General features: G+C 29.9%; 2 protein-coding genes across 3 annotated transcripts in view; both read right to left on the bottom strand.

Moving 5' to 3' along the window:
- The window catches only part of LOC122269866 (uncharacterized), a 28,851-nt gene extending 25,497 nt beyond the window's left edge, over positions 1-3,354 (bottom strand). The window contains exons 1-3 of the mRNA XM_043044949.2: positions 3,089-3,354; positions 311-446; positions 98-237 (exon numbers count right to left, since the gene is read on the bottom strand). Coding sequence (XP_042900883.2) covers positions 98-237; positions 311-446; positions 3,089-3,354 — 542 coding nt within the window. The remainder of the gene's footprint in view (positions 1-97; positions 238-310; positions 447-3,088) is intronic.
- A 3,749-nt stretch (positions 3,355-7,103) lies between these two features.
- LOC107456044 (coiled-coil domain-containing protein 42 homolog) lies at positions 7,104-14,241 on the bottom strand. 2 transcript variants are annotated; one of them, XM_071179312.1, is made up of 3 exons: positions 13,711-14,241; positions 7,777-8,042; positions 7,104-7,466 (listed from the first exon to the last, which is right to left on the bottom strand). In XM_071179312.1, exons 1-3 carry the CDS (start codon positions 14,162-14,164, stop codon positions 7,245-7,247), a joined length of 942 nt encoding a protein of 313 aa, XP_071035413.1. In that variant the 5' UTR covers positions 14,165-14,241; the 3' UTR covers positions 7,104-7,244. The 2 variants fall into 2 exon arrangements, with proteins under 2 accessions (XP_071035413.1, XP_071035414.1); XM_071179313.1 differs by having other exon boundaries at positions 7,777-8,027.
- Between the last annotated feature and the right edge of the window lie 820 nt (positions 14,242-15,061).

Here is a 15,061-nt window from a genome sequence, read left to right as displayed (position 1 = left end):
TTTATTGTATATGCAGCCAATGAAGATGTAATAATGATGCAAATCAACAGACATTATGTCCATCTCTGTTTAAAGAAATAATAACTTTTGATCTTACCTGCATGACTTTTTACCAGAGTTGGATACTTCGTAACAGGAATAAATAATATCGGATGTATACTTTGTTTTTTCAAGAAAATTCCAAATTTCTGTCGTTCTCGAGAGATTTCCGTACTCCGGAGTAACCTTGAGACACACCTAAGTTGTAATAAGTAAAAGTTAAGAAGAAAAGAAAAATCTGTTTTTAAAAAAGAAGGAATAAATTACTCACCCAGGAAACGAATGCTGTTCGATTGTCAGGACAAATCCATGGAAACAATTGACACACACGATCCATACATTCAACACCGCATTTAGAATTTGCCCCTACTAGTGGAAAATATTCACAGAACACACTTCGCCTCTGCCTTTTTAAATAAAGGATGAAATTACTCATGATGTCAATATGCATTATATCATGATGTCAATGCCATGTCACATGCAAATATAGTTAGACGAACAGTTGGACCTCTATTAAGTCTCCCGATAAAAAGTTAGTTATAATAAAAATTCGTTAAATAGAAAATCACCATTTGAAATACTTAAACAACACAAAAGAAGTTTTAAATTCATTGTAGCGCATCAAGCTATATTAAAGAACTGTTCAGTTTTTTTATAAAAACTTTTATTTGCAAACAACACAAACAGTAACAAATATGAATTACCTGTAACGGTATAGTGAAAAGATCATAAAACAGCAAGAAAACCCTTAACGGGATATAAGGAAACTCACCCGTAGCGGGATAGATAAAATATTATAAAACAACTAGATAAAGTGCCCGTAACGGGATATATGAAAACTCAAATTCCACACGAAACTCATTCTAAAAAATCAGCAACTTTCTGGTGTTCTAATTTTATCGTCTGCTTTTATTATTTAAATTTATATTTTTATGTGTTTATTTTATTTATGCTTTTGCCAGTCCGTTAGTTTTTAATATTTTTACTTTTATTCATGCTTTTGCAAACCAATCATCTTTCTTATATTTTTAGACTTTATATCATGAACACTAGACATAATTAAAAAAAGCAATTCTGCACCTTTATCTTGTAAATTATTATCTACTATGGAATTGTTTCAAATTATTAGCATTTCATCATATGAAGTTTTGATGATCTCTTCATCATTTCCGTCTTCCTCACAATTTATTGCTGTATCATTTTTATTTTTTACACTGTCCCAAAATATCCGATTCAGTTAATGCTTCTGAGGTTGCAGCTTCAGAATCAATAAAAAAGAAAATCATTAATCAGTACATTATCATTAATTGCGTGATTCTCTCTTAGCTGTAACCATATTTTTTTAAAGTTCTTCGAAAGGAATGTCATCCTCGTCCTCCGCACTTTTCAAATTCTCAACGCTGACTATGAATCCAGCTTTAGCAAAACTGTTACGAATAGCACGATCTGTAATATCATAGTTTCATGCTTTAGAAATTTCTGTTATGTTTTCTTGTAAATTGATTTTAGGCATGGATTCCTGTATGAAATGCAAGCAAAAAGGGGTTTTACATCTCTCTCTCTAAAAAATAAGTAGCCGCGAAAATCAATTCCATTTCCCCCATTAAATACGTTGACAAGTTTGAAATGTTCCGAAATAATTTGGGGAAATAGGGAAAGTGGATCTTAAAGAAAAGTTCGTTAAATAGAAAATTCAAAATCAATTCCATTTCCCCCGTAAAATGCGTTAACAAGTTTGAAATTTTCCGAAATAGTTTTGGAAGGAAGGAAAGTGGATCTTACAGAAAAGTTCGTTAAATAGAAAATTCACTTCGCTATGTAGAAGTTATTTTGTGATGAAATTTTCAAAATGTTCTTGGTTCCTCAAAAATAAAATAAAATCGCAAAATAGAGAAATTCGCAAAATGGAAGTTCGTTAAATAGAAGTCCGACTGTAATTGTATTTCATTTATGTACAAAGAACTGGTGATTAGGGTGGGCAACAAAAAATGTTGTCTAAAGTGTGCAGTGAAAAAAAGTTTGTCATTCTTTACAGCGTCTTATTTATCATGTATGTTAATTAACTTAACCCTTTGATTATGAATTTTAAAAAATGATTTTTTTTGTCCCGTTTATTATTCAGAAGGACAAAATGGGTCACAAATAAAGCAAATTTAGTATTTGGGATTTTTCTGACTAGTGGTTATCAATTTAGAGGCTGTGACATATATGTCCCGGCCGTACTTAATGGTGGGATACATATGTCCATTACTAATTTTTAAACATTTGTTGGGACAAATGAGTCCCATTAGTAGTCAAAGGGTTAAATTCAAAAATGTTATATTCTCATACGAATTAAAAGACGAAAAATGAACCAAAGCTGGGCTTTATTTATAAAAACGAACTGCTGCAAATTAAATAATAAATAATTATTAAAAATTAGTTTTTTTGCTTGATCTTCGGGTAAACTAGTTTCAGCAGTGGGTGCAATTTTTTTTAAACTGAGCGAGTCATTTTAAAGATAAACCCAGACCAAAATGACCAAAAACGCAAAAAGGGAAATTAACAACAAGGGATCAAACTTTCAACCGATATCCTGACAAAACTAAAAAGACCACAATTTCCAAATTGCAGCTTCTTTGATCTAGCATCCGTCATCTTTAGTGATGACATAGTGCCAGGTTCAGCCCTCTTTATAGGGCACAAACTAGACATTTTTGAAGAAAAAATCCTGAAATATTTCGACCGCAACGCATTTAGATCTTTAGATCCTCCCACGCATGCAAAATTGGCTATTGCCTCTTTTGTGGCAATATTGCCACAAAAGACATCGAACTCTAATATATTGTTCCTCCCTTAACATATACCTCTTTTTCATAACGTCAAATTTTTGTCGCACTTGATTTAGTTTTATGTTGTCATTCCACCCTCTTTCTCCCTCTCTCAAAAGAAAAAAAAAATAATTAAACGCTAAAAAGTTATCTAAAGTTGAATATACTATTGAAGTAAAGTAAATTATTTTATTGAAGTAAGTTAACACTTTCCATTTTGTGATAACATTCATACTTACGGGTTACTATTACAAACTGTAATGGCAGGATATTCGATGTCCATCGGAAAAGAGACCACCTGTGTTTTGGTGGTCGGATAAGTGACATAGGTGAGCATAATAATGGAGAACTGATAGAGGAATCCCATCAATCCTGTCAAGAGTATGGCTGAGATTAAGATTCTCTCATTCATCGATGCAGAGCTGGCGATGTCAGAAAACGCTGAGAAATAGGATCTTTCAAAAACGAACTTGAAAGATCGCCTCTCCTGTTTTGAGTTGCTCATTCTGAAAAGAGGCTTTCTTTAACAATTAAGTAAATAAAAACAACGCAAACGTTTATGAAAATTAAAACATTGTGTGTTTCAGTTTTAAATGCATCAAATATCCATTTATTTACTCCTTCCAAATTTGAACAAGAATAAATTTAATGAAATATTTTTTTCAGAGGAAGAATTTAATAATTTTAGAGAGTATTTAATAAAGTGGTGTGAGAGGGGAAAAAAACAAGCTAAGTTGAAAGATTCGCCTCTTTTATAGGTTGTTATAAATAAAGAAGTAATTGGTTAGTTTATAAATGAAGTTACGGATGCTTGGTATTTTTGCGTCTTTTCTGTTTCAATATTTATTTTATTGTTTTTTTCTTACGTATGCATAAAAACATGTGACAGGTGAAGTATTGTTTGCAACTAAATAGTTTAATCGATTTCTTTCAAATTGTCAGAAATTTTCGAGACAACCGGTATTTTAAACATTAAAAAATGATATCTAGCGGGTGCATTGGTTGTAAAGAAAAAAAAAGGATGAATTAAAGCTCAAACATTTTGCCCATAGTCCTGCATAGTTACTTGATAATAAAGAATTTACTTATTCTACTTTATTCTATTATCTGAGCATTTGAAGTGCGTCTAAAGTTTTAAGGATCAATTCCTTTGTCATAAAGAATCTAATTATTTTAATTTATTCTTTTATCTGAGCATTTGACGTGCGTATTAATGTTGAAGGAACACCTCCTTCATGATAAAGAATCTACTTTTTCTACTTTATTCCTTCATCGGCGCGTTTGAAGTGCGTCTAAATGTTTAAAGATCACTTCCTTTGTCATAAAGAATCTGCTTATTCTACTTTATTCCTTTATCTGAGAATTTGAAGTGCGTCTAAATGTTTAAGGACCAGTTCCTTTGTCATAAGGAATCTACTTATTCTACTTTAGTCTTTTTATCTGGGCATTTGAAGTGCGTCTAAATGTTTAAGGATCACTTCCTTCGTGATAAAGAATCTACTTATTCTACTTTATTCTTTTATCTGAACATTTGAAGTGAGTCTAAATTTTTAAGAATCACTTCCTTTGTCATAAAGAATATACTTATTCAACTTTATTCTTTTATCCGAGCATTTGAAATGCGTCTAAATGTTTAAGGAACACTTCCTTCATTATAAAGAATCTACTTATTCTACTTTATTCCTTTATCTGGGCATTTGAAGTACGTCTAAATGTTTAAGGATCACTTCCTTCATGTTAAAGAATCTACTTATTCTACTTTATTCTTTTTATCTGGGCATTTGAAGTGCGTCTAGATGTTTATGGATCACTTCTTTCGTGATAAAGATTCTACTTTATTCTTTTATCTGAGCATTTGAAGTGCGTCTAAATGTTTAAGGACCACTTTCTTCGTGATAAAGAATCTACTTATTCTACTTTATTCTTTTATCTGAGCACTTGAAGTATGTCTTAATGTTTAATTCGAGATAAATGTTTTGAATTATAGTTTTAAAAAATTTAAAATTTCATAAATTGAGGGTAAACTTACTTTGTCAAATCTTTGATGCTTTACATTCGTGGATCATATAAATTCATAACACAATTTCCTATCATTTAAAAATTAAATTTCATTAAACTAAATTAAACATTCATTTTTTTATTCTTCAGTGGTCACAACATATTTCATGTTCAATGTCTTCGTCAAAGTTACAGATTTTTATTATGAATAAAAAATGTTTTTCATTTGTTTCGCATAACAAAGATAAAATTTTTTAATCATAATGGTTTTTTTTCTTGTGCATTGTGCATTGTTAGTTATATAAGTATGAAAAACTTTATTATTTCCAAGTTTAGAACGCTACAGGATGTATATTTCACTTGCAACTTTTTTTTCGAAAATATTTACTTTTCAGTCAATAATGGAAAAAGCCATTATTTATTAAGATTTAAACCCTGGATTAGAACATATTTTCAGGTCAACAATGAAAGGATACCGAACGAACTAGAATAAACAATGAAGCCAATGATTGTAGATGCATTTTGTAGATGCATTATGTAAATCGATACAATAATTTACATTGTTTTGTTAATAAAATATATTAACCGTGGTGAAAATCATTTCAGAAAAACTTTTTTCTTTTAATATTCTCTCTTTTTCTTTCATGACATACGTGTATAAATAATTACTTGTTTGGAATAATCAACTAGTTTCTGTAATTGAAAATATAATAATTATTTATTCTCAATTCTACGAGCTTTAAACATGTCAGATAATTGGACGTGGAATTGAAACAAAATTGTAATTTTTTTTCTTTTTATTTAAACAACTTGTTATGGAACTTTATTTCATTTCGATCAAATAGGTTTTTCTTCTTTTTTAAACTGACTGAAAGATTACTTTTATGACTACTGATAGAATTGATCAGTGAAATCAATAATGTTCCCCGCCTTCTTAAATTACTTTTAAAATAATATTTTTTCCTATTACTCTCGTATTTACATACCATATCTCATGTTTATATTATGATAACTGAAATATTGCTAATACATTCTATTAATGTTTTTTGTTACAATTGTTTTCAAAATCCTGAAAGTTCCTTACATATCTGTCTGAAGGTGGTTTTATTTTCATATATATATACAAAATTTTTAATAAAATATATAGCAACCAAAAATTAAAAAAAAAACGATGCGTATTCTTTATAACTTTAGTTACTTAATTTTCTGAAATAATTCGACAGCTAAACTTACAGTTGGTGATGGCATATATTTCAGCAGATAACCGAAACAATCAGTACTGGAAGCACAGTACGCTAAAAAAAACGAACCACCCTGAATAACTTTTGATATAATGATCGATCTTCACGTTTTAGAACTCATTCTTATTGGTTCGAAGGGTTGGCCTCAAATATGTTAATTAATTGGTGCAGACGATATTTTAAATTACGAAATCAGGCACAAAAACGTATTTTCCCTGAATAAACCTACCTTTTTTTCGACGACTGAATTAAGTTTCTGACTGCCAAAATAAAGGGGTTAGCTGCAACCTGGGAAATTGTGTCCCCATAGTTCAGTAAGAAGAGCGATCCAAAGTTTGGAACCCTAAATATTAATTTTGCTTTTTGCGTAATTCGCCATATCTCGAGAACTTCTTCGGCGAATTAAAAAAAAATTACACACAATTATAAAATTCGTTTTACAAAGATAATTACAAGCAAAAGATACATTTTAACAAATATTTACAATTATTTTATTCAATAATAGTAGAAAAAAAATTTAAATTGTAGGGTATAGAATTTTTTACATAATTTTAAAGAATGTAATTGTACAGTCGGCANGTAAAAAAAAATATATGTTTATTCAGAGAAAGTACGTTTTTGTGTCTGATTTCGTAACTTAATTAATAGTTAGCACTAATTAATTAGCATATTTGAGGTCATCCCCAGGAACCATTAAGATTGATACTTAGTTCGTGAAAATCGGATCATTAGAACGAAAGTTATTCAGGGTGATATCTTTTTTTTTTTGCGGACTGTACATGTCGAAATACAAAATTTGAGCGAATACGCGGTCAAATAGTTTGTCAGAAATCGAATTTTGGAAAAATTCGTATATATAAAATTCAGTTGCTCAGGAAGTATGATTTAAATATGATTTAAGTATGATTTAAATCGAAATCGAACGGATATTGAAATAAACATAGAAGAGAACAGGTCTGTAAAAGTAAAATAAAACTGTGTTTAATTCAAAATAATTTATTTTAAACCACAGAAGTTAAAGCATATGTCAAGAATTTTTTAATTAAAAAAATACTTATCTATTAGCTCAATCATTTCCCAGAAAAGGAATTTTCTGTCAGTGTTATTCAAATGGATAATACAAAGGAATTTTTAAAACGAGTTAATAGAGAACTAATCATATCTGTTTTTTCAGTTTCAATCTGTTAATAATTTCTGTAGCCATTGAAACAAACTCCTTTATTTTATTTAGTTGCTCTAATGCAGAATCAGGCTCTTTTGTATCATCAGCTATAAATGGGATTCGTTGTTGAATCATTCTGTACATTTTCTCAATCCATCTATCTGTATCATGCCATTCTATATCATCCTTCACGTTTTCTGCCAGAATCTGATCCAACTAAAAACATAAATAAATGTTTGGCATCCTTAAAGGGTACACTGAGAAAAGTATGGTCAAAACTTAAAGTATGGTCAAAAGAATTGGATAAAAAATATATCGTGATTCTGGCTGTATGGAGCACCAAAAATTTCGTTAATTTTTACCGAAGTGCTTTAGTAATGATTTTAAAAGAATTAACGATAAAATATAATTTTATAATGTGTGATAAAATTTGGTAGATGTAGTAAAATTTGGTAATTGTATCGTACCTTACGCACGATTTTAAAAGTTAACTACGTCAAAAAAAAATCGTTCTTTGTTTACTGACCTCTTGCTCCAAATCATTTGATTTGTCATTAATATCTTTGATCGTTGTGCGGAGATCATACATGACATTCTCTTTTTCTAAAATCTTCAAGGGATAGAGTTTAGCTTCTTCGGCCAACCTCTCCCGATCAGTGACAAGCTTCTTTTCTTCGTCGTGGTAATTTTTCTCTTTCTCCAGCAAATCATTTCGAAGCATCTTCAAGACTAGATAATAATTCACTAACTCTTTGGCATTTTTATACCCAGGAAGATCTGAATCACAATATACTGCATTTAGAAAAATCAGTCAATAAATAAAACAAACAAACAAGCAAACCAATAAACAAACAAACAAACCAATAAACAAACAAACAAACAAACAAACAAACAAACAAACAAACAAACAAACAAACAAACTAACGAACTAACGAACAAACAAACAAACAAACAAACAAACAAACAAACAAACTAACGAACCAACAAACAAACAAACAAGCAAGCAAGCAAACAAACAAACAAAACAAAGCAAAGTGAAACAAAACAAAACAAGCAAACAAACAAACAAAACAAAACAAAGTGAAACAAAACAAAACAAGCAAACAAACAAATAAACCAAACATACAAACGAAACAAACGAACATACAAACAAAACAAACTAACAAACAAAACATACAAACGCATATTTTTATTACAGATGTTCACTTCATGAATATAAATGTCAAGATATATACAAATGTCTCTAAGCACAGACCGAGTACAGGCCGTTTCGTCCCTCTATAGAGATTATTTATAAATGCGTTATGAGAATTCTAAAAATACACATTAAGAGCGGTTTTCATAGAACACTCTGTATTTTTAAAATGTAGTTTTTTTAGAATATTAACTACACAGAGTCACCACCAAATAAGCAATTATTTTGAAAGCATATTTTTACTGATAATAGCAAATAGTTAATCACTAAAGCAAATAGTTAATTATAGCAAATAGATTGCATTGGTTATCGATATATGGTAATTGTTATATGATACTGATAATAGTGAATAGTTAATTGTTAAAATAAATAAGAAGTAAAAATATTATAATAATGTTATAGGTTGTGTTAAATTAAGAACAGTGGCAGTGGTTATGGGAAGTTTGTTTTCGGAAAAAGCAACTCCTTTTCCGAAACTGATTCACAGACTTTGCTTATAGGCGATTTAATGATCGTTTTTGAATATAAATGTTGTAGAAACAGGGTGTCATTTTTTAAAAAGGTTTCACACAAATCTCTTTCGTGTATTTATTCCTTCCTCCCGAAAAAAAAACAACTTTATATTGTAACTTTTTAACACTTTTCTGAAAAAAATGAAATAAAATCATCAAAATAACATTTTTGGGGGATAGCACACACCCAACCCCCCCCAAAAAAAACGTCAAATAAATCAAAATATTAAAAGCTTATTCAAACATCTTTAAATGGTCATTCAATCGTGGTTTTTAAATGCAAAATTTTTCGTTTTTAAGGACCACAAATGTAGTGCATATGTCACGGGCAATGTAAATAATTGGGCATTGTTTATAATGCCCGGGCAATTTAAAAAGTGACCAAAAGGATATGACAAAATGATAAATTATGTTGCAATTATTACATTGCCCGGTCATTATGTATAATGCTAAAAGTCAAGTGGGCAATTTGTGTCACACACAGCCACAGGGTGTCTTGGGATATTCATCCACTTTTAGATGCACCTGGATAATTTTTTTTTAAAATTTTTCTCCGCACATGCGCTGTATAAAGCAACTACTTCAATTACTCTTATCTGGCGCAGTTTTTATTGTTATTTTTTTAATTTTAAATCAATAATTTCGATATCAGTTTAAAATTGATTCAAACGCTTTGTTTAATTCTTTTTAAATATTTAAGCTATAGCAAAAGTGGCACTAGACCTAGTATATATTTCGGACATTTACCAAAGGTCTAGTCATACTAGGTCTGGTTAAGTGCCATTGCCCGGTATACATTTGCCCGGTATATCCTACACTGATGTTTTTTTAAGGTCAAGTGCCACTGCCCGGTATACATTTGCCCGGTATACCCTACACTGATGTTTTTTTAAGGTCAAGTGCCACTGCCCGGTATACCCTACACTGATGTTTTTTTAAGATCAAGTGCCACTGACCGGTATACATTTGCCCGGTATACCCTACACTGATATTTTTTTAAGGTCATGTGCCTCTGCCCGGTATACATTTGCCCGGTATACCCTACACTGATGTTTTTTTTAAGGGCAAGTGCCACTGCCCAGTATACCCTACACTGATATTTTTTTAAAGTCAAGTGCCATTGCCCGGTATATATTTGCCCGCTACTCCAATCACTGATGTTTGTTCTAATCTATCGTCAGTAAGTATTAAAGTATCGAATAAATGTAATTATATCCACGAATAAATTAGTATCAAATTGGATGTAATAAATATTTCGGACATTCACCAATGTTGACAATCAAACTAATTTGATTGTCAACATTCACCGGTGGACATTGGCCAGCCAGAATCACACCACACGCACGTGGTTGTCCCATTGCTGTCAATTAATCAAAGTGCCCAAAGAAATAATAGCGGTATTTATAATGACCGGGCAATGTGAGAAATTATCGTAAAGTAATTCAAATTTATCAAATTGCCCAATTTTAATGGTCATTATTCATAATAACTAAGCATTATGAATACTGACCTAAATAATTACATTGCCTATAACACGTATAAAATATAGAAATGAAAAAATAATTTACAATGAAATAATAGAAACAATAAAAATTTAAAAGGAAAAAGCAGAAAGAAAAAAAAACATAAATTTGCTAATTTTAATTAATGAAATTAGGAAAAATAAAACAAAAACATATTTATTTCAATTAATATCTTGTCAAAAATGTGGGACCCAGAATAATTCATTTTCAAGAGGAAATTTCAAAAGCTGATAGGAAAAACTTATCATTCCGAATGTTTATAAAAAAAAATGTCACGAAATTTTCAGATATTAGATGCAATGCACGTGCAGAAATTTTTAAAATATCGATGCAATGCACGTGTAGATTTTTTCATTTTATTTTTTAATGTTTGTTTTGTATTAATAAACTGAATTTTGGAAGGGGTGTGATTTGCGTTTATTTTTTAAATTAGATGTCAATGTAGGTGCTGCCATCTATAATATTAATTAAAAAGCTTTCCGTATATTTTATCGTGTTTTATAAAATCATCGATTAAAATATTTAATGATAATCTTTATTTATGTTTAAAACTATTAATTCCCTACCAATAAATGTAAATTTGACCGGAATAATAAAGAACTAATTCAACGCTAAATCAAATTATAATTTTATAAGTAATGACTGCAAAAATTCTTTTAGGAAAAGAGCAGTGTAGCTAAATCATTAAACTTCATTAAATAAAAAAAAATTTAATGCCAACTTATATATTAATCAAACTTTGCATAGTATTAATTAAAACTTTTAATTACACATAAGAAACTTTTCAAGCGATTTTTTTAACATTATCTTAATGAAATTTGGAATCCGTAAAAATATTGTAGTGGATAAATTAATAAAAAATAAATGAATTTTATAATTGTGTGCAAAAAATATTTTGATGTGCGTAAATTTAATGGTGCGATATAGCTAAAAATCAAAATTCTGATCGCTCATCTGCCTAAATTGTTAGATTATATTTTCCTAACTGCGCATATTCTTCTTATTTTAAGTGTCAAAAATCTAAATGATTAAAAAAACGGAAAAAAAAAGGAAGCTTTTATTTGAAAATACGTTAAAAAGTCTAATTTCGATAACTAAGATGTAATAATAAATAGGTATATTTCTGACATATTTAATATTCTGCTACATATATGCTCAAAAATTAACATGTACAGGAATACCTGGTAAACTATAGAACAAAATTTAAATAACTTCTAAAATATAAGTAGCATGTTACCCAGCAATAAACCAATAAAGATCAAGAGATCTAGGAATAAACCAGTTTTCGTCACTTTTCATCAATATTTGGAATAACTTTTTAAACCTTTTTTGAGTGCAAAATTTGAATTCGAGCTACGATTCGTTAATTCAAATATCCATTCGTTTCGTTAATTCAAGCAACGATCACTGAAAGACATATACCTGAAATACGCGTTCGGAAATAAAAAAAAATGAACGCAACACACTAGTTATCCCTCGCAAATTTCATTGCAACTTCTTTGTTGGATTTTTAAGTTTAAAAAAAAACTGATTGCCCTTACTAATTCGAAATGTACTTACTAATGCGGGTGGGTGACTAATTTGATCAGCCCGCGAAGGGAACTAAGGTGCACGGAATCAGTTTTTGCTAAATAAATTCTATTGTACAGTATTCGACCACGCGCTCAAGTCACCGGGCTACAAAGGTGGGGAACAATCCCCTCTACAGAGGAACAAAATTAGGATGAAGACCGTCACCTATAGCCTATAGTGCAGCTTTAGTTATACATAAGCAACGTATTGCTACTACTCAGTTTAAAAAAATATTTCAGAAAAATGTGTTAAAGGATTTCTTTTCATATTTCTTTGTACATTTTATTTATTTACATTTGCACATTTTATTTTATTTTACTTAATTTGCTGACTCAGAATTCCTTACATCATTGCAATTAAACTGAGAAACTTCTGAAAAATAGTATAAAGTAAGAATTATACAAAAGGTTACAGCTGTTGTTTTCGAACTGTTGCTTTTTACAGAAAGTAATCGGCCGGACCCCGATTTTTAAAGCTGTTAACTGTTGTTATAGCTGATTGGTTTATTATAGCTTGTTTCTCGCTAAAGTAGTTACAACAGGAATTCATAAAATGATATTATTGGGCTTGGTGATTTTTAACAAAACCAAAAAGGTTTAATAAAATTATAAAGTCTTACAATAATTTTTTGTAACTAAGTTTACACACCTTTTCACTAAGTATTTGTAACTAATTAGATTCGTTCGATTTTTCGTCAAACAAATCATTCTGTACAAAGAGAGTTTGCTTTATTGAATTTGGCTTGTAAGTATATTCATATTACTAGCCTTTTCGTAGAATCTTGTTTTGTCTTCATCTAATATAATTTAGTACATTTAGCATTTTTCTTTTTATTATTAGTCCACGTTAAATATTTTATTTAAACTCGCTTTCCTTACTTGTTTTTGGAATTTCTTTTTAATATCGGGGCGAAGCCATACAGTAATATATTAGCATTTTGTCGGAAAAAACATCTGCTTATTTTACTTTCGCCTTCTGATATAAACATTTTAAATATTACTTAATAATAATAACGTCAAAATGCAATTTATAAAATAAAATTACAATACTAGAAAAATAACTTAGGAAATGTCTCTTTTTTAAAAAAAAAGTTTGATAAAATCATAATACACGTTACACGCTTGGCGTAATTTCGAAAAATATCGTCAATGCCAAATTCTTCTCGCTAAACTGTTGCCGCCGTTGAAATGAAGTTCTTACGATGGTCGCCAAAAATTAGTGCGGAGGCAAAAACAGAAAATCGTAACCAGAAAATGACAAATACATTAACGTACCGTAAAAAAGCATATATATAAAAAATAATGCTTTTTGGTTAGACGGATGCATAGAAATTCATGTATTAAAAAAAAAAAAGCATTACATTTAATTTTTATTTTATCTAATTTTTATATAATTTAATTTCTATTTATTTTAATTATTTTATTTAATTTATTTTTATGTATTTAAAAAATAAATAAAGTAAAAATATAAAAAAAGTTGATGGGGTCTACATTTTTTGGTGACAGAAAAATGCATAACCCACCAAAAAAGAGAATAACCCACAGAATTTTTTCAATTCTGTAACAACAGATCCCTAACTTTTTTATCCTCAAATATCGCCAAATCCACCCATGTAGCGTATACTAGAATTAAGCCAAATGTTTAAAGTTATATCATACTTGAAGCTATGCTTTGCAGATGTTCCTTATAACGCCGAAATATTTCCATTCGTTTCTGAGTAATGCTATTTCGTTCTAGTATGCCTCTAACTTCTCGTTCCAGTTTGAAGAATTCGAGATTAATTTCCTGATTTTCTAAATCCAAATCTTCATACATATCGCCAGCGTTTTGTTTTAGCAATTGAATTTCTCGTATATAAGTTTCAACTAGTTGAATTGAATACATCAATTCTTCCTCTTTTTTCTGAAATCCGTCTTTGATAAGCTGAATGCTTTTAACTTTGTCCCTATATTTAGAACGAAGGATTTCCTGTTGTTCATCGAGTTTATCAGCAACAGTTCTTTTCCGTATAAGTTTTTCACTAATAGATTGGTCCAATTTTACAGGAATTACGGTTTTTGAAAGCGACAAGCGTGGATTTGAAATTTGAGATCCTTTGAGCTTTTCTTCCATAATCCTTATATTTAAGTATTAACTATTCCTTAAGTATTAACTAATTGTGATACATACGAATATATATTCCGACACAATCTGAGATTTCAAATTGTATGTGCTAAAGGCTCAGAAGCAAAGCTCAAACAAAAAGCTTTATCTGTTTTCCTTACTTATGCGTGCTTCAAACGTAATATTTATGGACTGTTACAATGTTTATGGTGCAACCCACAACAATGCGTGCGTGAACACCAAATCGAGAGTTCCTATACAATTTTAAGGGCGTAATAATTTAAATCTAAACACTTAGCATTGAATTATTTTACACCAAACTTACACCATACCATTTTTGCTTGCACTCCATACCAGAATTCCTTTCACTTCCGAAAACGCAAATTTCCCTCCTTAAATTAAAAGAAATTAAACAAATCAGACGTTTAATATCGAGAATAGTCGGTTTACAATCTGGAAAATTGTGTATTATTCCTGAAACTGAAATGAAAAATCACCTTTAAATATGTATGCATGCTTTTATTTGTGTAATAAGAATAATTATATTTTAATTTAAAAATCTCTGAGAACTGTATTGACTGATTATATTATGTATGAATTCTATCCTCTTTCTTACTATCGTAACACGAATTCGAACTAGGCTTAATGACCGGTATCGAATTTAGGCTTAACGAACTAGGCTTAACTATCGAACTATGCATAACGGCCGATATCGAATTTGAGATAGTTCAAACTCGATAATGAAACACTAGATCCGCGAGTTATGTATGTTGATAAACTATACCGTACTTTGGAGTAAAGTAGTTGCACCATTTTTGGCGTTCACATACACTAAAATTTCTTACAGCTAGGCCAATGTTTGGTATACACTTAAAAGGTACTCTATGAAATGATATTTTTATTATT

Source organism: Parasteatoda tepidariorum, chromosome 3, assembly GCF_043381705.1.
Source record: "Parasteatoda tepidariorum isolate YZ-2023 chromosome 3, CAS_Ptep_4.0, whole genome shotgun sequence".
NCBI lineage: Eukaryota > Metazoa > Arthropoda > Arachnida > Araneae > Theridiidae > Parasteatoda > Parasteatoda tepidariorum.
This window is presented reverse-complemented; position numbering and strand designations above follow the sequence as displayed.